This window comes from Pseudovirgaria hyperparasitica (genome assembly GCF_010093815.1).
Source record: "Pseudovirgaria hyperparasitica strain CBS 121739 unplaced genomic scaffold EJ05scaffold_7, whole genome shotgun sequence".
NCBI classification, from domain to species: Eukaryota; Fungi; Ascomycota; class Dothideomycetes; order Acrospermales; family Acrospermaceae; genus Pseudovirgaria; species Pseudovirgaria hyperparasitica.
This window is the reverse complement of record NW_022985555.1, coordinates 1,308,570-1,331,721: the sequence shown is the minus strand read 5'-3', so window position 1 is coordinate 1,331,721 and position 23,152 is coordinate 1,308,570. Positions and strand designations below refer to the sequence as shown.

The 23,152-nt window shown below is 48.4% G+C and overlaps 10 protein-coding genes across 10 annotated transcripts; 5 read left to right on the top strand and 5 right to left on the bottom strand.

The window, feature by feature from the left end:
• The first annotated feature begins 4 nt into the window (after positions 1-4).
• EJ05DRAFT_528048 (uncharacterized protein) lies at positions 5-1,092 on the top strand. Its single transcript, XM_033748899.1, has one exon. The coding sequence runs from the start codon at positions 48-50 to the stop codon at positions 1,020-1,022; it is 975 nt and encodes a 324-aa protein (XP_033601200.1). The 5' UTR covers positions 5-47; the 3' UTR covers positions 1,023-1,092.
• Positions 1,093-1,528: 436 nt separating this feature from the next.
• On the top strand, positions 1,529-3,304 carry EJ05DRAFT_363179 (GroES-like protein). The gene is made up of 2 exons (XM_033741087.1): positions 1,529-2,869; positions 2,926-3,304. The coding sequence occupies exons 1-2, from the start codon at positions 1,802-1,804 to the stop codon at positions 3,202-3,204; spliced, it is 1,347 nt and encodes a 448-aa protein (XP_033601199.1). The 5' UTR covers positions 1,529-1,801; the 3' UTR covers positions 3,205-3,304.
• A 100-nt stretch (positions 3,305-3,404) lies between these two features.
• EJ05DRAFT_485839 (uncharacterized protein) lies at positions 3,405-5,306 on the bottom strand (the record flags this gene model as incomplete). The annotated part of the gene is made up of 2 exons (XM_033745485.1): positions 3,405-5,072; positions 5,130-5,306. 2 exons carry the CDS (start codon positions 5,304-5,306, stop codon positions 3,405-3,407), a joined length of 1,845 nt encoding a protein of 614 aa, XP_033601198.1.
• A 174-nt stretch (positions 5,307-5,480) lies between these two features.
• EJ05DRAFT_476061 (heavy metal translocatin) lies at positions 5,481-9,650 on the bottom strand. The gene has a single exon (XM_033743945.1). The coding sequence runs from the start codon at positions 9,259-9,261 to the stop codon at positions 5,710-5,712; it is 3,552 nt and encodes a 1,183-aa protein (XP_033601197.1). The 5' UTR covers positions 9,262-9,650; the 3' UTR covers positions 5,481-5,709.
• Positions 9,651-10,477: 827 nt separating this feature from the next.
• Positions 10,478-12,023, top strand: EJ05DRAFT_500264 (GPI-anchored wall transfer protein 1; the record flags this gene model as incomplete). The annotated part of the gene is made up of 2 exons (XM_033746972.1): positions 10,478-10,573; positions 10,629-12,023. The coding sequence occupies 2 exons, from the start codon at positions 10,478-10,480 to the stop codon at positions 12,021-12,023; spliced, it is 1,491 nt and encodes a 496-aa protein (XP_033601196.1).
• Positions 12,024-12,972: 949 nt separating this feature from the next.
• On the top strand, positions 12,973-13,737 carry EJ05DRAFT_500263 (uncharacterized protein; the record flags this gene model as incomplete). The annotated part of the gene is made up of 1 exon (XM_033746971.1): positions 12,973-13,737. One exon carries the CDS (start codon positions 12,973-12,975, stop codon positions 13,735-13,737), a length of 765 nt encoding a protein of 254 aa, XP_033601195.1.
• Positions 13,738-13,808: 71 nt separating this feature from the next.
• Positions 13,809-17,124, bottom strand: EJ05DRAFT_362859 (tyrosinase). Its single transcript, XM_033741085.1, has 8 exons — positions 16,523-17,124; positions 16,317-16,465; positions 15,981-16,262; positions 15,591-15,906; positions 15,473-15,536; positions 14,983-15,426; positions 14,447-14,935; positions 13,809-14,397 (listed from the first exon to the last, which is right to left on the bottom strand). The coding sequence occupies exons 1-8, from the start codon at positions 16,722-16,724 to the stop codon at positions 13,881-13,883; spliced, it is 2,463 nt and encodes an 820-aa protein (XP_033601194.1). The 5' UTR covers positions 16,725-17,124; the 3' UTR covers positions 13,809-13,880.
• Positions 16,823-18,462, bottom strand: EJ05DRAFT_476057 (GroES-like protein). The gene has a single exon (XM_033743944.1). It carries the CDS (start codon positions 18,322-18,324, stop codon positions 17,323-17,325), a length of 1,002 nt encoding a protein of 333 aa, XP_033601193.1. The 5' UTR covers positions 18,325-18,462; the 3' UTR covers positions 16,823-17,322.
• A 367-nt stretch (positions 18,463-18,829) lies between these two features.
• EJ05DRAFT_500260 (ankyrin) lies at positions 18,830-20,670 on the top strand (the record flags this gene model as incomplete). The annotated part of the gene is made up of 6 exons (XM_033746970.1): positions 18,830-19,504; positions 19,555-19,780; positions 19,841-20,302; positions 20,351-20,458; positions 20,508-20,566; positions 20,623-20,670. The coding sequence occupies 6 exons, from the start codon at positions 18,830-18,832 to the stop codon at positions 20,668-20,670; spliced, it is 1,578 nt and encodes a 525-aa protein (XP_033601192.1).
• Positions 20,671-21,409: 739 nt separating this feature from the next.
• Positions 21,410-23,077, bottom strand: EJ05DRAFT_452257 (Bromodomain-containing protein). Its single transcript, XM_033742411.1, has 3 exons — positions 23,018-23,077; positions 22,625-22,752; positions 21,410-22,574 (listed from the first exon to the last, which is right to left on the bottom strand). The coding sequence occupies exons 1-3, from the start codon at positions 23,037-23,039 to the stop codon at positions 21,522-21,524; spliced, it is 1,203 nt and encodes a 400-aa protein (XP_033601191.1). The 5' UTR covers positions 23,040-23,077; the 3' UTR covers positions 21,410-21,521.
• Positions 23,078-23,152: the final 75 nt, after the last annotated feature.

Below are 23,152 nucleotides of genomic sequence, written 5' to 3'. Positions count from 1 at the left end.
AGCCATATCACTCTTCAAAATATCTCCCAATTTCTTTAGACACCAACATGGCGTACTTTCTTCTATTCTTGAGTCTTCTTCTGACGCAGGCGCCGTTTAGTGCTGCACATGGACCCAAATCGACATCGCCGCTTCGAAAGACCACTATAACGTATGGTGCTGGCTCGATGATCGAGGATCTGCAGACTCGAAAGGATGTTTCAACGTATCAATTAGCTCGCCATTCCATGTCATCCTTTCCACCAGAGACAGACGCTTCAAAGCCATGCACAGACTGCTACATCGTCGCCATGCAAGCCGACCTCACCTATCTTGATGGTACTCCCGCAAATTGGGATTCTGGTGTCTGGCTACACCATTTCATGCAGTTCAACAACAAAGAGGTAGATGCGGTCTGTGGTAATATGGCTGGAGATCTATTCTTCACTTCCGGCAATGAGCGTCCTGAGTGGCGGCTGGACGAGCATGGCCCCTGGGGCTACTATGTCAGCAAAGACGCAGAGTGGACCAACGTTGTCGAGATAATGAACGAATCGGGCGAAGACAAAGAAGTCCAGATCTCCGTGCACTACGAATGGATTCCAAAGAATAGTCCAGAAGGCATCAAGTATCACAAGGCGCAGCTACTTTGGACGAACATAGGAGCACCATGCGGAGATGGCGATGTTACTTTGGTCCCTGGCATCTCCACATATGATTCGGACTCATGGACATCCACTGTAGCAGGACGCTTGTTAGTGGCCAAGTCCCACGTTCATGATGGTGGACTTAACTCTACCTTGAGTCTCAATGACCAGCACATCTGCATTTCAGAGCAATCGTACGGGGCGAATGCGAATTTTGTTAGTTCTGATGGGCTTGCCCACGTCTCAGGAGGTTCTCAGTGCAAGGATCTCGGTATCATCAAAGTTGGCGATAAATTGCAATACTCTGTAACGTATGATTCGGCTAAAGCGTTGAAACACGATGGGAAATACGACGACATCATGGGAGTATCTTTCATGTATGTCGGCGAGGAGTAGATGATATAATAGGTATGGAGTTTCTTCTGGGTGGTCAGACTTGTTCAGCGTTTCTTTCAGCGTGTGCCGGACGCCTGACAGATCATCCGTTCGTACATATAATTGACCCTTCATACATTTGTTCTTTCAAGGCCATCCACGAGTTTATAATATTCATGAAAACAACTGTTCTATGATGTGACTGTGCTCCATGTCCGGAAGACTTTGCCATCCACAATCGCTATGGCATAAGCAGGAGCCGAGCCATGAATGAACATGTTTTAATGCGATCCACTATTGCGCGACCCCTGTGGTCCGTCCCGCCCCCGCCAAAACGTGCGTATGACGTCAAATTGCCATCAGGATTCCGCATGACCCCACCATCGAGATCTGGTGTTCTGACCATGGGATTCTGACGAAATCCCATATCCACACCATTAGTATTTGATTACTAGATGGCACATGTGGATTTCATACTTTATGCCAGGGATGCGCATATATGATAAGGCGCCGCAAGATCATGACGTGCAGGATTTGAATAAAGCTACATGACGAGAGTATACTAGGGATGGGACTTGACCGGCAGGCACGTCGCCCTATAATGTTTACGCCTTGTCGCCCCCTTGAAAGACACAAGCGAGCGATGTCATTGTAGTGTCATTGCCCTCTCTAGACAGCATTTGCGTCCCGATTCCCCAGTCAGGTTAAGTGTTACCTAGCTACCTTATACATTTACCTCCTGCCCAAGCTCCTGTTCTCTTTCCGTCTTCTCAAACTGCATCCAAATCCTCCTGTTCAGAATGGCTCTGTCTCAAGCCGCTTACGCTCTTGAATCCGCCCTCGGGCACTCCGGCTCCGCGATCACCGCGCAAGATGTCACAAACCCATCTCTCACACCCGGCGCCGGCGACGATACGGAGACAATGCAAGCGCTCGTATGGGCTGGCAAGAACAGCGTCAAGATGGTGACTGCCAAAAAACCCGTCGTCATCGAGCCGCGAGACGTGATTCTGAAAGTTACTGGTAGCACAGTATGCGGCTCCGACCTGCACCTGCTGCACGGAGCCATTGTCGAGATGAAGAAAGGCGATATCCTGGGTCATGAGTTCTGTGGTGTTATTGACAGCATGGGTGCCGACGCCGGCCGTACTGGTCTGAATAAGGGCGACCGCGTGGTGGCGAGCTTCCAGATCGCGTGTGGCGATTGTTATTACTGTAAACAGAAGCTGAGCAGTCAGTGCGAGAAAACGAATGCGAATACCCTCGAGGATGCCATGTACGGCGGGCGTACAGCAGGTATGTTTGGGTATTCACATTTCACGGGAGGGTTCGCTGGCGGACAAGCTGAGTATGTGCGCGTGCCCTGCGGTGATGTAAACCTGCTCAAATTGCCGGATGATGTGCCAGACGAGAAAGGTCTTTATCTGAGCGATGTGATTGCGACAAGCTGGAATTGCGTTGTTGATACAGGTGTCAAAGAGGGGGACACTGTTGCCATATGGGGCGCGGGCCCAATCGGGCAAATGTGCGTCGATTTCAGTTTTATGAACGGAGCAAAGCGAGTCATTGTCATTGATAGCAATTGGCGACTTGATTATATCAAAGAGAGGCATCCGAAGACTGAGCTCATCGATTTCAAGAATCTGCCTAAGGGCACTAGTGTGGTGCGGAGATTGAAAGAGATGTGTGATGGGCGAGGCCCAGACGTGGCGCTGGAATGTGTAGCGGGCGAGTATACAAAGGGATGGGCGCACTGGTTCGAGATGCAAATGGGGCTGGAGACGGATACGAGCGAGATAGTGAATGAGATGATTGAAAGTGTGAAGAATTACGGGCGGTGTGGTATTACAGGAGTTTATGCTGGTTATGTAAGTGTTCTGCCCAACTTTCAAATCTTCATTCGACAGCTGATACTGGACTGAAGACCAACCATTTCAATATCGGCAGTTTGATGGAGCGTGGTATTCGACTTATCGGCAATGGACAGGCTCCAGTCCATCTGTACTGGGAGAAACTTCTTAAGATGATCCAGGATGGCAGTATCGATCCGCTCAAGATGGTGTCTCACCGGGTAGACATCTCGCAGATGGATCAGGTCTATTACAAATTCGAGAAGAAGGAGGATGGCATGCAGAAGGTGTTTGTGCAAACCAAATTCTCCCAACCGCCATGTGCTGGCTCTCCGGTCTTGACGAAATACTGATAGGAGTTTGTTCGAGCGGTGCACGGTGCGGAGTGAATGAGAACAGCATTTGTTTTGACGGCTGGAGTCCAGGATGTGCTAGCTTCGAGGCTGATACCTTGGTCCAGAGAAGGCCTAGAGCAGTGGAATCGATCTTGAAGTTATTAATTTTGCTCTGTTCGGTATCTTTTTCATAGAAGTGATCACGCTCTGATAAACTCTCAAGGACCGTCACACCATCCCTTTCCCTGTTTCTCTTTATATATCTGCAAACACCCCTGGCTGGAAGAATTATGCATCCAGATCTCACTGTAATCAGACGTTCCAAACTCCTTTTGAATCCTTTTCTTCTTCCTTTCAAACTTCGGTAGAAGCCTCGCGCGAATCTCACGTGGCTTGGCCTCAAGCCGTGCAGCTAAATACCTCTCGTCTTTTGGTTTGCGCTCTTCTGGTAATTTATCAATCGGTTCGATGGCCAGCACTTTCTCGTCTTCAAAGGCACGACTAACGACTTCAACGTGGCGGCGTGGCATTACCTGACACAAGAATTCGAGGCTGGCGTTGATGTTCAAGTCGAGAGCCCGCCGGGGATTGACTGTCATCTTGAGAAGCACGGCAAGGATGTGTGGAAACAAGATGGCAAAGTCAGACTGTGAGATATGGACTGTTCCACGGACAGTCAAGAGCCACGTCGGTGCATCCTGGTCTTTGGCTTCTTGGCATAACTTCTGAACAGTATCGAAGTTCTGCTGCCAGTACATAAATGCCTCACTGTTGACCCCTAATAAAGGAGCATTGATCCGATGTTCCGGGTCTTCCGCGGATGGCCCTAGTGGCGCGCCCCAAATATCCAAGATAATGCCTTGTGAAACCCAGTTCATCTTGGTTCTGTTGCGCAGAATTTCGATTGTGGTGGCAGCACCGAAGGAATGACCCACCATGGTGACATCCTTGATATCGAAACGCCCTTTCCATTCATTCCAGTTGATACCCTCTAAACCACGGGAGCTTGATCCCACGTTTCCTTTCCGCCGAAGATTTCTTTGTGCAATCATTTCGCCGTCGCCTTTCTCTAGTTCGCTCAATACCCAGTAGGCCTCCTCGATCTCAGCCATGCGGAATTTGATCTGGTCCTGTCGCAATTGCGTGTCCACGCCTTGGTCGTTCGATGGACTTGTATCGTACGGGTTGCCTTTAGGCCAGATATAGTCTATCATGTCGTATCCTACTTTCTCCTTCTTAAGCTCCGCTCGATTTACACCTGTGCCCGCACGATGCGCCATGCCGTTGGGCTCAGATTTGCCGTTCTTCTCCTGGTCACGCGATTCCTTGGTCCTATTCACAAAGGTTCTGGGCGCCGAACCGTCCCTATGCTCGATAGCACACACAACGAATCCATGGCTGGCGAACTCGCCACATACACTTGAGTAACACGTTCTGGTGCCTCCAAGCCCATGGCTAAACATCATCAACGGAAAGACCGGTTCATGGGGATATCCTTCTGGCGGCTCGCTAACTTCGTTTTTCACCTTCCAACCCTCATGCCGCGCATTAGAATGCGGTGTCCAGTGCTTTGCCAACGGTGGATTTCTGAAGGCCGGAAGTTTGGTGTACATGGTAGTCGCCGTAAAGAAGGGCACGGCAGCCGTACCCAATCCAGCGAAATCACCGTACCCTTTCGCCATACGCACTCGCGGCCGCGACAGCCAGGTCGCACGTGACCAGTGCTTTCGTCCTGAGGGATCTGGTCCAGAGCCAGTACCGATGATTGACGGGTAGTAGACTGTCATCAAGATGGTGTCGAGCTTTAAAATGCGCACGCCACCGCGAGTGATGTCTGAGATATGGCGCGGGTCGCGGACGGGGACTTCGATGTCCATGCATCCGACCTATATTCGGCATCAACGGATATACTACCAAGGAGTGAAATCGACGCCTTGACTCACACTGTATGGACCAGCATATTTCGGTAATGTGCGCTGTAAAAAGCCAATGTTATCTCTCAAGCTTCTTGGAGGACGCGACTTTGGTTTCTTGGCTGTTGGTACGCTGCCCCGACCGAGTCCAGTATTGGACCGACCTTGCTTATTCGAGTTACCAGAAACCCACGCTGGAAAAGACATGACGGAAACAAAAGAAACGGGCTAAGCATAAATGCAGATGCTTGCGAAATGATAGTTTGGCAGTATTCGAGATGCCAGTAATTATCCACCGCAGTTAATCAGGTATGCCTCGCGACACGCCAGTTCGGATACGTGCTAGCGCGATACATTGTGCTGTGACGTCAAGCTTTCACATTTGTTTGGAAATAATAGCTTCAAATTTAGTAACTCTGCCAGCTTTCGCACTGTGCTGAGGATGACTTTTTCAAGTGGTATAGTGATTAACATAAGTAAGACGTTCCCATGAAGTCGTCATGCCACTACGCTCCGATCTCGAACGTCCCGACTCAACATAGGGAAAGCACGCAGAAAATGCCATGTAAGGAGAGACATACTCTAAAACCCTGAGCATAATTGTACAAATCTAAACTTCACTCATATTCTGCAAAGGGACATAGCCTTCCTCTTCCCGTTGCTTCCGCGACCATGTCCCTCGAACACGTTGCCAGAGGCTGAGTTTGCGCTCTGGCCTAATCTCACCAGCATTGTCCCTATCCATCAATTCTGCTGCTGCAGGATCCAATTGCTCTACAGACATCCACTTTGGCCTTCGCCACCACTTCAACGCGAGACTACTTGCAACGACAGACACTGAACTGCAAGCCATGGCTGCACCAGCTGCCATTGGATGAAGGTGATAACCCCAGGGTAGGAAGAAACCCATTGCGAATGGTAAACCGATAATGTTGTATCCGCAAGCCCAGAGTAAATTCATTTTGATGCGACGGAAAATGCTGCTAGACAAATATAGAGATGCTGGTATAGCCAGGAGATCATTTGCGTTCATGAGAACAATACCTGCAGCTTCCATGGCGACGTCTGTGCCAGAAGCAAGAGCGATCCCGACAGCTGCCGATGCGAGAGCTGGGCTATCATTGATACCGTCACCGACCATAGCAACGACGCGACCGCTCTCGCCCATCTCAGCTATGATACGCTGTTTGTCAGCTGGTGTTGCAGAAGCGTGAACATTTTGGGGTGCGATGCCCACTTGGGATGCCACGACGAGAGCAGATGGAAGTGTGTCGCCGGTGACGATAGACGACGAGATGCCGAGACGGGCGAGGGCCAGAATTGTAGATCTCGCGGCTGGCTTGAGCGAATCTGCCAGAGATATTGTGCCGGTGTATTCATTTGCGATAGCGGTGTATATGGTGGTAGTCCCAGCGTAGCGCAGGTCGTCAGATTTAGAGGATGGATTACGGTCCTCTACAGAACGAATAGAGTCGAGGGTTGTGCGAGGGTCTTCTTCATCATCTGCACCGTCCGGGAGTTTGATGCCTTGAGACTTGAGGTACGGCGCGTTTCCAACAAGGACTCGGTGACGTTTGCGTTCGGGGGAGATAGCGGCCTCAACGAAGGCCGAGATTCCTTCCCCTGGAACAACTTCAAAGTCACCAACACTACCGTCGAGAGCAGACTCTGGTCCAATGTTCAAATAGTCTTTCGCAGCAATTACAATGGCTTTGGCAATAGGATGCTCGCTATTCATCTCAGCCAACCCGATTAAGGTCCAGAACAGTCGCTGCTTCTGAGTGTCATCCTTCCATAGCCCAAGAATGTCTGAGTTGGATACAGCCATCTTACCAACAGTCAGAGTCCCAGTTTTATCTAGAACAACATGATTGACTTTGGTAGCGGTTTCTAATGCAGCTCCTCCTTTGACTAAAATGCCGTTCTCTGCGCCGACGCCAGTGCCCACCATGATTGCGGTAGGTGTACTCAGACCAAGTGCGCATGGGCAGGCGAAAACAATGACAGAGATACAAAGCTTAACGCAAACCATGACCTTGCCGCCGCTTTCATCGTCGAGGAAGATCCTTGGTGGTCTTCGAAGGACATGGCTAAGCACCATCCAGACAAGGAATGTAGATAGACCAAGGGTGATTATTATTGGCACAAAGTATCCAGCGACTTTATCAGCGATACGCTGAATCGGCGCACGGCTAGTTTGCGCTTCTTGCACCATACGAACGATTTGGCTGAGTTGAGTGTCACGGCCTGCTCGAGTGACCCTAAAGTCCATCTTACCAGCACCGTTAATAGTACCAGCCATGAGGAAACTGCCTTTCTTCTTCTGGATGGGCATAGCTTCGCCAGTCACCATGCTCTCATCCACATAGCTCTCGCCACGAATGACGAGACCATCGGCAGGAACCTTGTCGCCTGGCTTGATAATCACGATATCCCCCAATTCGAGAAGTTCTGTCGGGATCACTTTCTCATCGGAGGAGCCAGATGCAGCCTCTGTGGGCTTTGAGTATTTCTCTGGTAATTCCCATCCCTCCGCGATCTTGGCTGCGGCAATGGGATCTGCGTAAATTGTTGTCATCGATGGTGCCAGCGACATCAGTCTAGAGAGAGCTTTCGAAGTTTGGCCTTTAGCTCTGTTCTCCATATAGCGTCCTAGGGTAATAAAAGTAATAAGCATTGTACTTGTGTCGAATACAGTCGCTGGGCGGGTGTTAGGTGGGACCACTATGGACACGATCATCGCAGCAAGGCTGAAGAAGAATGCGGCCGATGTGCCCAATACAACAAGAACGTCCATGGTGGGTGAGCCATGCTTCATAGACTTATAAGCGGAGACATAAAACCGGTTTCCAATACCAAACTGGACTGGGACTGTAAGAGCTAAGCAAACAAGGTCACCGAACCACAGGCCAGTGGTGATCTCCCAACTGCCGTAGTCCAAGACCGGTATGCACATGGGCAGTATCATGCTCGTCAAGAGTACCGGGACAGCAAACATCAGAGATGTTCTGAAAGCGCGACGCCATTCCTGGATCTCTTTTGTTTTCGCGAGTGACTCGAGTTGGGCGTTGTTATCGTCAGCGTCGGCCATCAGTGCATTGAATCCTGCTGCTTCGATAGTATCTACGATTGTTCGAAGACCAACTATTGTGGGTTTATAGTTTATGACAGCACGGGTGGTCCTGAGATTGATCGATACGGACGTGATTCCAGTCACAGCTGAGATTTTATCCCCAAGATCGGATGCATGCTCCGCTTTCGACATGCCATAGATTTTGAGAGACACTGAAGACGAACTTTTTGAGCTCTGAGATCCGCCTTCGAAAGACGATATGATCTTCGCATCGAAGCCACAATCATCTATTATCTCGGCTATTCGGTCTTCAGTGATCTTACTAGGATCGTGAACCACGATAGCTCTTTCTGCCAAGAGGCTAATATTGAATTGTAGGATGCCATCTACCCCATCAAATCCGTCCGTGACTGCTTTCGTGCATGCACCGCATGTCATACCTTCTATGCCGACGGTCGTGGTTAGAATCTTTGTTTTCCGGGTGTCGATTTTATGAAGCTGTGATGCTTGCGATTCCATGATGGTTGCGTCAAATCCAGTGTCATCGATGACCTCTACAATTTGCTCTGGTGCTATTATGCTAGGGTCGTGCTCAATAATTGCTCGTTCGGAAAGCAGAGAAATACTGAATGATTTGATGCCTGCGACATTCTTGAAACTTCCTTCCACAGCCGACGTACATGCACCGCACGTCATACCGCTGATTGCGACAGTGGTGGTCATCAGGGATATGTTGGCTTCTTCAATGATGTTGTCGACGGCTCGCGCAGTCGGAAGGTCGGACGACAGTACTTCGGCATCAAATCCGCGGTCCTCAATCATTTCCTTTGCTTGATCGGGGGACAGCTTCGCAGAATCGTGGACGATAACAGCTCTTTCCATTACTAAGCTCACGCTCACCGTTCCTACTCCTTCAATGCCTTCAAAGGCGCTCTCGATTGCAGAGGTGCAAGCTCCGCAAGTCATGCCCTCTACTTTCAACGTTGTTGTTGTCATTGCTGTCGCGGTCATCGCCAGTGTCGGAATTCGGGGTGTGGGAAGGGCTCGATCGGCATCCAAAAGAGACGCGGGTTGGGAGGAACCCGACATTGTGAGTGATGGCGGTCCAAGTAGGTTGGCGTGAGGTATCGGAGATTGTCGCAAAGGAATATGGAGGACCGGAGATATTCAGAGTGTCATATTAACATCGCTATGATCCTACGGAAAGTAGGGAAGAGTGCAGAGGAACAAAGATGTAGACTTCAGGTGATATCAGCGGATCTGGAAGGCCAGCTTCGCGGAGGGGTGAGGGCAGCGCCGAGGGAGGTGTGGTGAGAAGATGCGACGATAGAGAGTATCTGAGTAATCGAGGTGGCAGTGGCGTCGAGTGAGAGATGGAGTGGGACCGGCAGCCCGGGGCCGGTGACCAGCGCCAGCGCCTACCTTATAAGCTGCCTAAGGTCGCTAAGTTTGTCGCAGCTGAAAGCGCTGTTCTTTCCCCGATGGGACCCTGACTTGCCCTGCCTGGCTAGGCGGGGACCGCGAAAACCATGCGTGGGCCGTTCCGTTTCGGTCTAATATGATTAATCCAAATTCTTGACTAGGTACGCTACAACACGGACACGTACTTAAACAGCGTCCGATTGTCTCTGTTCTACACTGCTCGTTGTTGCCAATATATCAGCTCAGGCAGATAAGCTTCGCGGTTTCGTATGAGCAGTCTCAAACCGCCGTCATTCCAGCCGGGCGCTTCCTGCAGGTGATTTTGATACGAAGCAGCCCCTGTATCAGTTCCATACCAGTCAGAGATATCTGAATTCTTCACAGTCTTATTTTCCGCATGAGCCGCCGGTCGCTGAGAAGACTTGCATGAGTCGTAACACCAGTACGCATTGGCAAGGTCAAAGACCGCGTGGCTCTCCACCAACAAAGCGAATACGTCTCCACAGCAAGGGGTCAACGTATTCAATAAAGCCCATTCCCGAATTTGGCTGAACACCAAGTTTAGGGTGTTTGTGAGCTTCAGAATTAATAGCAGTAATTAAAGTGAATGTAGCGCTGGTGAACATCAAGGAGTACTATTAAAAAGTGCTGATGATCATAGAGAAGACATAACTTACCAGCTGCCCAAAGATATCGATCCGCACGTGACCACGCATCTCTGCCAAACTCTTGGCGTTTGGATTATCTCGACTCTTGCATATTATAGCTTATTACCTTGTCACTGCAAGGAGCTTCGCAGATCATATGTGCGCGCTGTAGGCGCACCAAAAGATACATACTCTTGTTTCAATTACCGTGCCTTTCTCAGCGTTCTCTTCCCAGCATGACGCTCTCTTACAAGCAACGTAAAGTGGACCATGTCTCGAATCTGACTGGAGGCAGCGCGTGGGAGGTCAATCTGGTCACACTTGTTGCGCCGGTGAGGATCAGACTGTAACCTACAGCTCATAATCAGTTGCTAATCTAGCGATTAGGCCGCAGTACTCCTATGGTCCGTCCTCCAGTCAAGATCTCTGTTCTTCACGCCGTATACCCCTGGCGCGTGCCTCGTAGACTTCCTACTTCAATGTGGAGCTATTCTGTTCGCAACAACGCTGTACTCCCCTGCGCCACTTTTGCTCAACTTCTTTATTATACTGCCTGCCATTGTCACGTACTTCACTTCGAACTCAGCGCTGCGTCCTGCGAAAATCAAACCTACACAGCAACCAAAGCACGCGACGAAAGCCGACGCAACCAAGCTTGACCAGTTCCCGATCAAGCCTTTTATCACAAGTTACCGTGGGGGAATGATAATAATAACATGTGTGGCAATTCTTGCGGTTGACTTTAAAGTATTCCCGCGACGATTCGCCAAGGTGGAAAATTGGGGGACTTCACTCATGGATATGGGCGTTGGATCCTTCGTTTTTACGGCAGGTACCGTATCTGTGCGCTCAAGCCTCAAAGAAAGTGCCAGCGGTAAGATGCAGCCTTTTCTGCGGCGATTTGCTGCATCTTTAAGGCATTCTCTACCTCTTCTAGTTCTCGGCTTGATACGTCTCTATAGTGTCAAAGGTCTGGATTACGCCGAGCATGTCAGTGAATATGGCGTGCACTGGAACTTCTTCTTTACTCTTGGACTTCTGCCGCCCTTTATGGCTATTTTCCAGTCCTTGTTTGCGCTTGTGCCATCATATGCTGCTCTTGCATTCATCCTAAGTTTTGCTTATGAAGTTGCTTTGGATGAAAACAACACCAATATCAAGGAATTCGTGTTTCTCGCACCTCGCACGGACCTGTTCTCGGCAAATCGCGAAGGCATCTTTTCTTTCATCGGGTACCTGGCCATCTTTCTCTCAGGTCAGGCTACAGGGACCTACGCACTTCCGCGTCAAGTGATTTTACCAAAGACTGCCACATTGTTTCAGAAACTGAGATCATCGACCGTAGCCCGACTGGTTGCTTGGGCTGTTGTATGGTGGTCGTTGTACTATGTCTCAGTCTCCTATAACCGGTTCAATCTCCGTGTCTCGAGGCGCTTGGCAAATATGCCATATTTTCTCTGGGTTTCCGCATTCAACACGTCCCAAATGGCGTTGTACTGTGCTATAGAGACAATTTGCTTTCCTGATCTATACACTTCTCCAGATAGGGAGACTGAAAAGGCGCGCGCGGAATTCGCGACCAGCTCGGTGCTGCGCGCCTTTAACAGGAATGGGCTTGCGATCTTCTTAATTGCAAACCTTTTCACTGGTGCGATCAACATGACGATGAATACGCTTGACATGGAGAGATCTGAGTCTATGGCTATTCTTATCAACTATCTTGCAGGCGTCGCAACAGTGGCGCTCGTCTTGGACAGATTTAACATATCGATAAAGCTATAGAGGAATAATGTTGTAGTCTTCTTCGTTTGGCCAGTGGAATCATTGACTCTACATAGCCTCGGAGCATGTCTATCTACTTACAGCATGATGTGCAGCGCATTGTTGCCTTTTACTACCAGAGCAGGAAGCAGCGGATTGTTGCGAATCCAGACTGCTTCCTTGATACTCACTTGGCAGATATCCCGAGGAATCGATGTGGCCTACTTAATTCATCCATGTATGTGTCTCTCCACTCGACACAATCAGATATGCCGCAACCTACAGCACAGATATCTTTGCGAAAGTAGATCTATGGTAGCTTTGGTTCTCTTGGTCGGCGAAACAAGACTTTCTCACTCTTCGAAATGGGTCGCTCTATCGTCGCGCGAAGATTGAACATTGAGATCAGGGTCTCATCGTGCTATATTATCTTCTCCACTCTGTTCAAAGTTGTTACAGGACGTCATTCGATGAATGGAACTGATAGCTGAAACTCATAACAAGGTGATGATTATTATAGAGCAGCTGTGGTGAATGAGATGATTCAAGCACTTGCTTTGCTTTGTACCCGGATCTTGTCATTGCGATGCCCATAGCACTTCCTTTGAAATTATTCCTTAAGCCTTCGATGCCCATATACGTATACTTTGCATGAAACATTGTATGAGAATCCGTGCAACATTTCCCCATCGTTTGTTGATTTCTTTGTCTTTGTGTCGAAAAGTTCGTGCGACCTATTCCTTTCATTCTTTCTACCTTTGGTTTCTTCCTAGAGACATTTGTTCTCTCAAGCAAACCCACGATGTTTGCAGCTGTGAGCCATCTATCAGAAATGTCCAAGACTGTTGATAGGACATATATCTTACCATCATAAGACACTATTCGTCCACAAGAGCTTCCCACACACGTCTTTCTTCGAATATTACACCGTCATAAAATCCCAGTCATTATTGCTATTTTCTCCACCACCATGAATATCTTCAGAATATCTCACTCCATCGCACGACCGTTGGCAACAACGCGTCCAAACTTGAGGAACTTCGCTCCCCAGAGAAACCTTATTCAGACTGCTATGAATACACAGCAACGTTCGATAACCACCACAAACGTCTGGCTAGCCAAGAACGCCTCTAAGAGGCCTGCAGCTAGCAGTACCAAACCTACACTTCGGGCTAAAGCCGTACGCCTGCCCGAACCCCTAATGCACAGCCAGAAGAAGGGACATATCAAACACACTTCTCCAGGGCCACCTGTGCTCTCTAACTTTAGAAAATACTCTTGCGAGGCCCTCTCATTCGCCCTTACTACCACGGCGTCGTTCATCGTTGTGTCATTCGGGCTCTACGTTGCCGATCCTTTAGGTCTTCGGGAGGCAAAACAGGATTGCCCAGGTACAGAGACGCGAGATGATAATCAAGCTTTGGATGAGGTTGATACCCTGGTTTTACGCGAAAAGGAGCGAGACCGTTTAATCACCGAGATCCGGAATGCTAGGCTGGCCCTGCTGAAGCTAAAGGCTGACCTGTTGAGAGCACGAGTCCTGCACTCTCAGATGGCCAATCGTGTTGGTAATGAAGAAAGTTTGCGTGGGTATGGACGGTTTGGAAAGGCGAGGGATGGTAGAGAGTGGTTGAAGAAGGACGAAAGGAGGTTGGAAGAAATGATGGGGAGGGAAGATGTGTTGGAGAGAGATATTGTGGAGAAAGAGAAGAGGTTAAGAGAGATCAAGGAGTGACCGATCAGGGATCTAGCCGAACCATCAGAGATGTATGGTCTTGATGGGAGAAAGAGGAGACTTTCGAATGTAAACATCTCAGAACAGGAAATGGGAAAACAGATGCAGTGCGAACATGGATCTGCAAACTCTACACTCGTGTCTTAACCTTGTACATGACCCGATGACTTATATGTTGTCGCCTCAATATCTTTGCCAAGAACTGGCTGCTTTCCAGACATAACCCAGTTTCTCACATGTGTGATCGTTCTCCCTTTCACCGTCCTATCAATCGAGCCAACACTGTTGCCGTCGACCCAAATGTCAAACTGGTCCGGCTTGAGATCAATCTGGATCTTTGCATCGCCTTGCTGAATCCAAGCATTGGTGTCTAAGCTTTTGGCATTGACATAAGGTTTACCCGCCTCTCGACTATCGAACTCTAGCGTCTGGGCTTTGCTGCGGAGGAAAATACTGAGGACGAAATCGTAGCTGTCTTCGTCAAAGGGGTCTCTAGTACTGCCATCCGGGTATGAGAGCAGAGAGAGAGTGTCTTTGCTTTCGCGATTTGATTTCGTGGAGACACTGCTAGGACATCTGAAGACGATCGACCCACCGTCGGAGATGGGCTGTGCAAGAGGATTAATCTTGTTTACAGTGATAAGATCAGTCACACCGGTTCTGTTGCAGATCAGCTGCCTGGGCCAAACGAAGTATTCATCTTACTCACGTCGAGGAAGCATTATCGCGGTCGGGGCCAACGCCCAGTGTAGGAATGATCACTGGCTCTGTGCGCCCAGGCACAACCGATGGATCTTCTGAGAATGTCATCTTCATCTGGAACACGTCAACTTTTAGTCCGAATTCGGGTTTGCTGAGCCATTTCGCTTCATCCACCACCTCTCCATTCATCTTGACGCGATAGTATAAGCCTTGGAGGAATTTCTCTACAGTTACTGGTTTGAGATTGTCCAAGCGCCCTTGCTGTATCATCTTTATCAGATAAGATGTTAGTGGGATATAGGACTGAATCATGACGTCGTCTGCTTGTCGATCGGCACAGTTGGAGCACACTTCTTGTCCGTCACGTTCGGCTGGTTGACTGAAATTGTAAACATTCGTAACAAATTCGTCCTTGGCGAACGACTTTCGATCTCTCGGTGCATCGTCAGGGCGAAGGAAGACTTCTAGATTGAAAGGCTCCCCATTGAAAGCAAACCTTTGTGATTGAGTCAGAGTCATTTCGGCGTAGCTTGAGCAACTCACTTCTTGAAAGATACGCTAATGGCATAGTCGTTCAAGTCTACCGTCCCATCCTTATTCTTATCGATGATCTCGGTTTTCCCGGCAACTCCTCCGAGAGCTTCTCTTCTGACTTGACCATATGCTTCGTTCATGTTTGCGAAGAGTTGTTCCTTGTAAATGGTATGATCCTTGCTCTTCCAAGGCTGAAGTTCTGGATAAGTGTACCCGAGACTGTACCAGTTGATTGCGTCTTGCGGCGTCCACATCGTGCCATGTTCATCTTTATGGAATGGACGCAAAGGAGTTTTGTTCGTGATTGCATCCCCCAACCCAACGATTTTTTGGTCAAAATACCTCTGTTGATCCACATCAAACCACTTTTCCTTGTCACCACCCACGCCTGTAGAATCTTGCTTTATGTCTTGATTCAGGGTCTGCCATACAGCAAACAAGCGATCAATGTTACTATAGGGAGTCAGATGATGATATAGAATGAAATCCGGACATGTACCAGTGGTGAAGCCAAAACACCGGGTCAAATGTAGCTACAGGAATTTGCGACATATGTCCCCCATCTAGTCATACAGTCAGTAGTATTAAGGTAACAGCCACAGACCGAAGATTCTTACCTCCGCCAACCCAGTAGTGAATGTTGTTGTGAATAAATTCCAGATTGATATCTTTCATGACCTTCGTCGTACTTGCTGTGACTGATGTCTCATCTAGATCTCGAGCGAGGGTTGCAAAGGAACCCCAATCTAGGGGATACGTCAAGAGCCGATACACAAGCTCAGAAGCAGCACCATAATCAAAGCCAGTTATAGACCCATGCCCTTTCAACATCACATTGGCTTGATCGTCATCGACAAATCCTTCAATCCACTGCTTTTCGGTGGGCCACTTGTCACGGTCAAGACCACGGCTTGTCGCATGGCAATCGCCGTACTATAAAATAAGCCAATATTAATAATCTATTTCGAGGACCAGAGATTTCTGACCAGGTCTTCATGAATTCTCACCTTTAGGTTTATACCTGTGTCAAGATTCCGTAAGCTCCCCACCCCATATTGGCTCATCGGCTCGTCATTGGGCATCTTGAATTTGTACATGGGGTTTTCAAGATGCACTGACTTGCCATCTATCTTGATATTCAGCGTAGGATAGCTTAGAAACTTTGGTATGGGATTCTTGGCCCAGTCCCAAAACGGCAATCGCCAGGTATTTGCCGCTTTCTTCCACTCATCTTTGCTGTCATTCGGTCGCTCTTCGATGATTTCGAGCATAGACTCATAGATTCGTTGCTTTCAATTTCAGTGAAGAGCTGCCGATCCAGAAAAACTATTTTGAACTCTTACCTCATACAGAAGAAGATATGGTCGATGCCAGACTGGAAACAAGGCATTTGCATGCATACAATACCCTCTTCGAGTGTTACCTGCGCCTTGGATCTCGGTCTCGGTAAGATTATCTTCATCCCATGATTCATACGGATAGCCATGAATCCCTAGCTGGTGTGAGTTACTCCATGACAGCGTGTCATGACAGAAGATGCCTGACAAACCTGCAATTTGAAAGTACGAGTCTCTATCGGACGGATGGACCTTTTGGAAACGATCAAGAGCTAAAAAGAATAGAATGACTTGTCTTGCGTCTTGAGGATCGCTACTGGTCGTCCACTCACTAAACTCTCTTCTTACTGGTACCTCGCCATTGCCACCGATTCCTGCTGCGATACCACGAATGGGATAGGTCTTGCGAGCCATGTCAAAATGATGCGCTTCTTAGGGGAATGCTTTTCGCCTGTATAGGCAGATTATGGAGATATCTATACCTGGCATTCGCCATGTTTTGCGCTCAAAGCTGATCAGGATATATCCAATCATCAAGCACTTTCGGCCGCGCTCCATAAAACCACGATTCTGCTGTCACATCTCGATCACTACGCTCGTATGGGATATTTACAGCGATAAGATACATCGGAGTTAGATCGAAACAGATATTGCGTTCAAATGTGACTATGCATGCATATGCAGTGGCTGGCTGAGATCATGCATCTATGTGGAGGCTTACTGCATGCATAAATGTGTTGTTGTTCGGGAGGATAAGGAGCAGGCATGGATGTCGGTGACGTTATGCTGGCTTGTGGAATTGCATAGATTTTGCTGATCTCACTTCTTGATCGAGCAAGCGAATAGAATATCCATTTTATGTGCGTCAGGTCCGATTAAGAAGAATGAAATGGGATGATGAGAGAGTCGCCGAAGCGCGAATTTAGGGATTGCCAAGACATATACATGAGTCACGTGCCTTCATTTCGGAATCTTGTTCCGTGCAAATTCATACACAACCGCCTTCTAATGCCTACTCCATTAGAATGATCTTCTTCCCGCGCCCGTCTAGATTGCCATAGATATCTCCCAGTTGTTTGCCGACTACTACTGTATCCGGCACCTGATATGACTTCATCTGGAGGGCCTTTTGTAGGAATCCGTAGACCATCTTACCGACCTCGTTATTCTGGATAGCAACAGCCATAACATCCATCAACGTTACGCCTTCGAATTCAAGGCCTTCACCCTCATAGCTCTGAGTAGTTACTGCGATCTTGCGACCAGACACAGCAATTACGATATCTCTGGCGAGTTTATGCGTTCCTGGCATCCCAGCAGCATCAAAAACTCCACAAATGTCCATCCCATTCAACGCCTTCTTGACGTTCTCGACTACGACGTTCTTATCGTTCACTCGATCATCCACCACCTCTTGGGCGCCAAGGTCTTTGACCAGCTTGGCGCTACTGGTGGATGCTGTCCCGATAACAGTGTAGCCAGCTGCTTTTGCTAATTGCACCGCGTTACTTCCAACGTTGCCTGACGCGCCGATTATGACCACCGCTCTAGGCTCTGACAAAGTTGCCGGAGGAACAGTGGGATTGGAAAGCGCCAGGAAATCCTTCTGGAACAAAGCCGCTGCTGCGGTTGAGACACCGAGGGGAAGAGCAGCAGCGCTTTGATATGATATGTGGCGTGGAATACGGGCTGCCATATTGTCTGGTATGGCAGTATATCGTTGGAATGCGCCGTGTCTGTTCTCCTTTGTTCCGATTGCCAAAGCATGACCCAGGACTCGATCGCCCTCTTGGAATGCTGTCACATCAAGTCCGACTTCTATGACTTCTCCAGCAACATCAGCACCTGGAATCTGAGGAAATCTGTCATACAAGGTATATTTGTCGACTGGGTTGAGTGATATAGCAGCGTTTCTGATCACTATCTCGTTATCCTCCGCGAATTGGTCCTCTGCGTCTCGGATGATGAACCTTCGGTCAGCAGCGTCACGAAATGCAGCTCGGTTGTCGGACATATTGGGTTTGTATTGTATCAAGAAAGAGCTGAGGTGCAAAGAACTGATGTGTACAGTTGCATGGGGCTTCAGTTCCTATCAATGTACACAATCTCCAAGGATTTCTTGCACACGCATCAGCTCTGATAATTAAGGGTATGGCGTCGCGGAAACGCATGTTGCATGGGGAAGCCTAACCATATTCGCTCATGATCCACGTCGAAGTGGTGCTGACATTCGGAATTTAATTGGTCCAACCCCATGCAATTCAGCTCAAGGAGAAAAATGCCACATTTGACATGCTCCTTATCTCAGACATCGTTCTGAAAGTGGTAAAATTCGATATTCACATGTACTGCGGGACCGATTAGGTCCGTGAACTGTTGAGTATTACAGATCATTGGTGGGTCTATGTATCAGTACCTCCAAACCAAGTATATACCTATCTGAATGCCCGCAGACAATTCTTCGTTTTCTAATCCTTTGCCGATTGATTTGTCTTGTGCAGTGACTGATCTGCGTAACGATGGCGGACATATGGCAAGATGCAAGATCTGCAAGCTTCACGAAGGAGAAGCTGCTTAATCATATTCAAGAGCGCGGCGAAGACATTGTCAACGAGCCGGACCAGAAGTTACAGTATACGCCATTGGTATACGCCATCAATAGCATGCGCTTCAGAAATGTCGAGCTGCTATTGAGCAACAAAGCCGATCCTGAGAAACCTGTTGGAGATGGGTCTGGCGAGACTCCTATGTACTTCGCTGCATCTTTGACCAAAAACGGGGCAAGAATCGTTCAGCAACTCCTATCGAAGCGCGCCAGAAACTTCGATGAGCCAACCTCCACGAAGAAAGAAACTCCGCTTATGAGGGCGGTTGCTGTTGGACGAGATCCCGAGGTTGTCAAGTTACTCGTACGCAATGGTGCTTCGCTACAGAAGAAGAACTCTGATGGCAAGACTGCTGCAGACTTGGCTGCAGAAATTCAAGATCCAGACACCAGAAAGAAGATTCAGGACGCTCTCAAGACTGTTCCGGACAGGGATCGCGGAGGTGTCTTGACGTATTTCTCCAATTGGGCGGTATATGTCCTCAAATTCTTCAACAGATGGACGCCACTCGGTAGCATTCTAGCTGCTGCTTCGAACGTGTTCTACAAAGTGGCGGGATCAAAGATCCCCGAATTACCGGATGGAGAGGTAAGAGATCTAAAGTCACCGATAAGCTATCGGCTGACGTGTAGGTACAGACAGTCGATGAGCCTAAGACTGTAGAAGACTTCAAGAATAATCTCCAAGATGCCATCAACGAGAATGGCCTCGGGAGATTCTACGATAAACCTGGTGACACCTACTTGGACGACGTAGCGAAACAAGTTTTCGACCTTAAGAATGATCCTAGCAACCCCTTGCAAGAACCCCCAGAGTTACAAGGCCTCGCGAATCTAGCCCTGTACCAGCCTGTCATATATTGTGGTATGTATTCTCTTCGTATGAGCTTGACCTGAAAGGCGCCATACTGAAAGATCTATCTAGATGACAGTGCCTCTATGCGCGATGACTTCCCCAGTAACGGCGAAAATCGGTGGCCGCGTCAGCGTGGTCTTGTTAAGCGCATCACAGAAATCACAAACCGGGCCGTGCCAAACAAAAGAGGAATATTTCTTCGTTTCCAGAACAATCCAATGGCAGGTGCGGGAATGATGGGTGATGAGGTAGACACAATTCTGACAGCCGAACCATCCGAAAATAACTGGACGCCCATTGGCTCTGGGCTCAAGAAGAATGTGCTACAACCCTTGGTCTACGACGTTGTGAGTAGCGGTAAAGAATTAGAACGACCATTACTTATCTTGATGACTACCGATGGATGTCCTTGGTGTCAAGAAGACGCGAAAGATGGTATCGAGGACAAGATATCAATCGAGTATGGGTTTTTCCGGGACAATATTGTCGAATGCATGGATTTCCTCAAGGAGCACAACTACCGCCGGGATAGTACGTGTATCTGCATACCTTTAGTGTCTATTGCTAATACGTTCACAGCTGTAATTTTCTGTCTTAACCAAATTGGAAGTCATCCTGATGCAACATGGTTCATGGGAGCACTAGAGAAAGAGTCTAAACTAAGCCAGGTGCTCTATCTCACAGCTGGTAGGTCTCATAATCAACGAGGTCTGAGTATTTATCTAATCTGACTCAGAGCGTCTCGACGACAAGTTCGATGATCTACAAGAGAATGCTCGAAATCTGGAGACATGGGTAGGTTTCCAAAGAGGCAGAAGAATAAGAAGTCTTCGCTAACATTGATTCACTAGCTTTTGGAAATACTTCTCAAGCCACTTACATCCATTTACGCACCGTAGTATGTTTAGGTATGTCATTGACACTCACGATGTAAATGAGATGGTGTGCATGGCGACTTACATGTGATAAAAACCACATCCCAATGAGATTGGCGAGTCTCAGGAGTTTTCCCGACTAGGTAGCCTCTTTGACTGTGGATTCATCAAATTGCCCCTGGAAGATCTAAATCATATAGCACGTAGCTACTCCTTGAATCAAGCGTTGTCATTGTTCTGCGGAAATTTACTTGTTGAACCTCACCCGAGTTCCACACAGTAGTGCGATTCAGCTGGATGAATAGAAAACGACATTCCGCATCATGCATGACGGCTCAGTCTGTGCTGGTCCTACATAAATCCCCTCTCTCCAGATCATTCGTTGAATTGCCATCACCAAACACCATCTATATCACAAACAGACACTCGTTCTAGTCATTCACGAAATGGGTTCCCTCAATCCTTTGTCATTTGTGACCGGTCACCACAGTAATCAACTATTCGCCAGTACGCAACCTTGTTTTCGACTGACATTGCACATGACCTTCAAGAGTGTTACTTGATAGCGAGCCCCCTATTCACGGCCAGATTGACTTAGATTCAGAAGAATTGCCACCGTTTCCATGTGTAACACGTGATATAAGTGGTTGACGGCTCTCATTACGTCAACCAGAAGGGTAGATTCAACGCCAAAACCACCGTAGCCATGCGATCAAACAGCAAGTAACGACGTCCTTGTCGAGGGTATCTTCGACGCCAGCCAAACGCCAGTATAACCCGATAATGCTTCACTTGACAGTATGGAACCAAAATAGTGCTTCATTTGCCAGTAAATTCTGACTCGAGATGCTGGGGCCAGTTAGTCATAAACATCGTCACTGTAACGAGTGGCTTACTGTCCACTCCGGCACTTCCTTGAGTTTCTGCCACATAAATTTCTCTAGCCTGTTTGCAGCCTTGGCGTATGGTGTGGTCTCATTATTGTATTTCCGACAGTTGTCGAATATGAGCTTGGCGTCGCGGATAAAGTCTTCAGGAGTGGGGTACATGTCTTTCTCATGTCTCTCTTCCATCGTTGCAAGATCCATAGGCTCCTTGATGACGTCATAATAGTCGGCCACTTCATCCTTGTTGACAGGTTGCTGGAATGGCCATGCATTGCTGTTGTTTTGCATATCGTTCAAGAGGTGTAGCAGCTGGTTATAATTAGGCCCGTGGCGTGGAGCACGAGCGAGTTCATCCATATCTGGAGACCAGCCAGATGCTTTGATAGCGGGGATGGACAGTGGATCGATTTTGCATATGCCGTCTTTCCACTCCTTTGGGGGATCATGAGATACCCAAGATTGGGAGACGGACTTGATCTTGGCTTTGGCTGCTTCTTTCTGTTTCAGGAGCATCCGACCAGACTCAAGATACCGTATTTTCGGAACCATACTACACTGCATGATTGTACCTCCCTCATAATCTTTGATATAACCCATCCACCGCGGTCTTTCCAACGTTATTTCTTTCGTGAAACCTTGTTTCTTAAAGTAGCCGATAGCGTAATTGTCCGCATATGTCAGGAAGTGCATAACGTCCGACGTTCCCTTGACGTAGTCTTTCAGATGCGACATGAGATGTGCCCCATAGCCCTTGACTTGCTGGTCCGAAGAGATAGCACAAAATACAATTTCTGCAAACTGTCTTCCCTTGAACGGTCTATACGTAATTCCTCCGACTACCTCGAGCGGTTTCTTTACGATGGCTATTGATAGATGGGTTCTATCGTAGACTAATCGCGCGATATAGTCCTTCGGCATTTTCGGTAGCTGTTTCTGAAAGATACACTTGAGGCCCGTGAGGATAATTGAGCTCTCTCGTTCGTTGTCGTTATTTACTACCCTGAACTCGATCTCGCCATTTCGCTCTTCAATCACTGCTGGCTGAGAATAACGTTAGCCATGGAATTTGTCAAGGCTATCGTCCAGCATACCTTCTCCGGGAACGGCACAGCTCGGGGTGCTGGAGGTTTGGTATCTTCCACTGAGCTCACTGAGTCCTCTTTCTTGGTCCGCTTTAGGGGGCTTGCATCGTTGAGGCCATCTTCAGCCTTCCGCTTGACTACAGGCCTGTCAGTCGCGATACTCTGTGCGCGTGTAGCACCTCTTGTGAGATGAAGCCCGAGGCCATGGTATCGATTGCGGCTTGCCGGAAGCGATGCCGCACGACTTCCCATATAGTCCGAGACTGGCCCAGTCTTTTTTCGAGGCATTTAGACCAGTGTGCTTTGCGACCGATGGCGCATGAATGAGCATCTCGATCAAGTTGGCCTCGGGCTCCAGCGCGATGAATTCAAAATTGCAGCTTGTTGAATGGTAAGACATACCTTCTTCTTTCGCCACTGTCATGATCGTAGTCTCTCCAGAAGGCGCGACGTGAGTATTCGGTGATGGAGGACGAGCCAACGACTGCTCAAGTGGTGCGGAGTACTAGTGGGAGCGCGTCGCTGGAAGTGGCGTTA

Coding starts and splice junctions, on each gene's coding strand:
- EJ05DRAFT_528048 (XM_033748899.1), top strand. CDS start 48: ATGGCGTACTTTCTTCTATTCTTGAGTCTTCTTCTGACGCAGGCGCCG.
- EJ05DRAFT_363179 (XM_033741087.1), top strand. CDS start 1,802: ATGGCTCTGTCTCAAGCCGCTTACGCTCTTGAATCCGCCCTCGGGCAC. Junction 2,870..2,925: donor CAGGAGTTTATGCTGGTTAT/GTAAGTGTTCTG, acceptor ACTGGACTGAAG/ACCAACCATTTCAATATCGG.
- EJ05DRAFT_476061 (XM_033743945.1), bottom strand. CDS start 9,261: ATGTCGGGTTCCTCCCAACCCGCGTCTCTTTTGGATGCCGATCGAGCC.
- EJ05DRAFT_362859 (XM_033741085.1), bottom strand. CDS start 16,724: ATGGCTCGCAAGACCTATCCCATTCGTGGTATCGCAGCAGGAATCGGT. Junction 16,466..16,522: donor CTCGTACTTTCAAATTGCAG/GTTTGTCAGGCA, acceptor CACACCAGCTAG/GGATTCATGGCTATCCGTAT. Junction 15,907..15,980: donor ACACAGGTATAAACCTAAAG/GTGAGAATTCAT, acceptor CTTATTTTATAG/TACGGCGATTGCCATGCGAC.
- EJ05DRAFT_476057 (XM_033743944.1), bottom strand. CDS start 18,324: ATGTCCGACAACCGAGCTGCATTTCGTGACGCTGCTGACCGAAGGTTC.
- EJ05DRAFT_452257 (XM_033742411.1), bottom strand. CDS start 23,039: ATGACAGTGGCGAAAGAAGAAG. Junction 22,753..23,017: donor GACAGTGGCGAAAGAAGAAG/GTATGTCTTACC, acceptor ACAGGCCTGTAG/TCAAGCGGAAGGCTGAAGAT. Junction 22,575..22,624: donor CTGTGCCGTTCCCGGAGAAG/GTATGCTGGACG, acceptor CGTTATTCTCAG/CCAGCAGTGATTGAAGAGCG.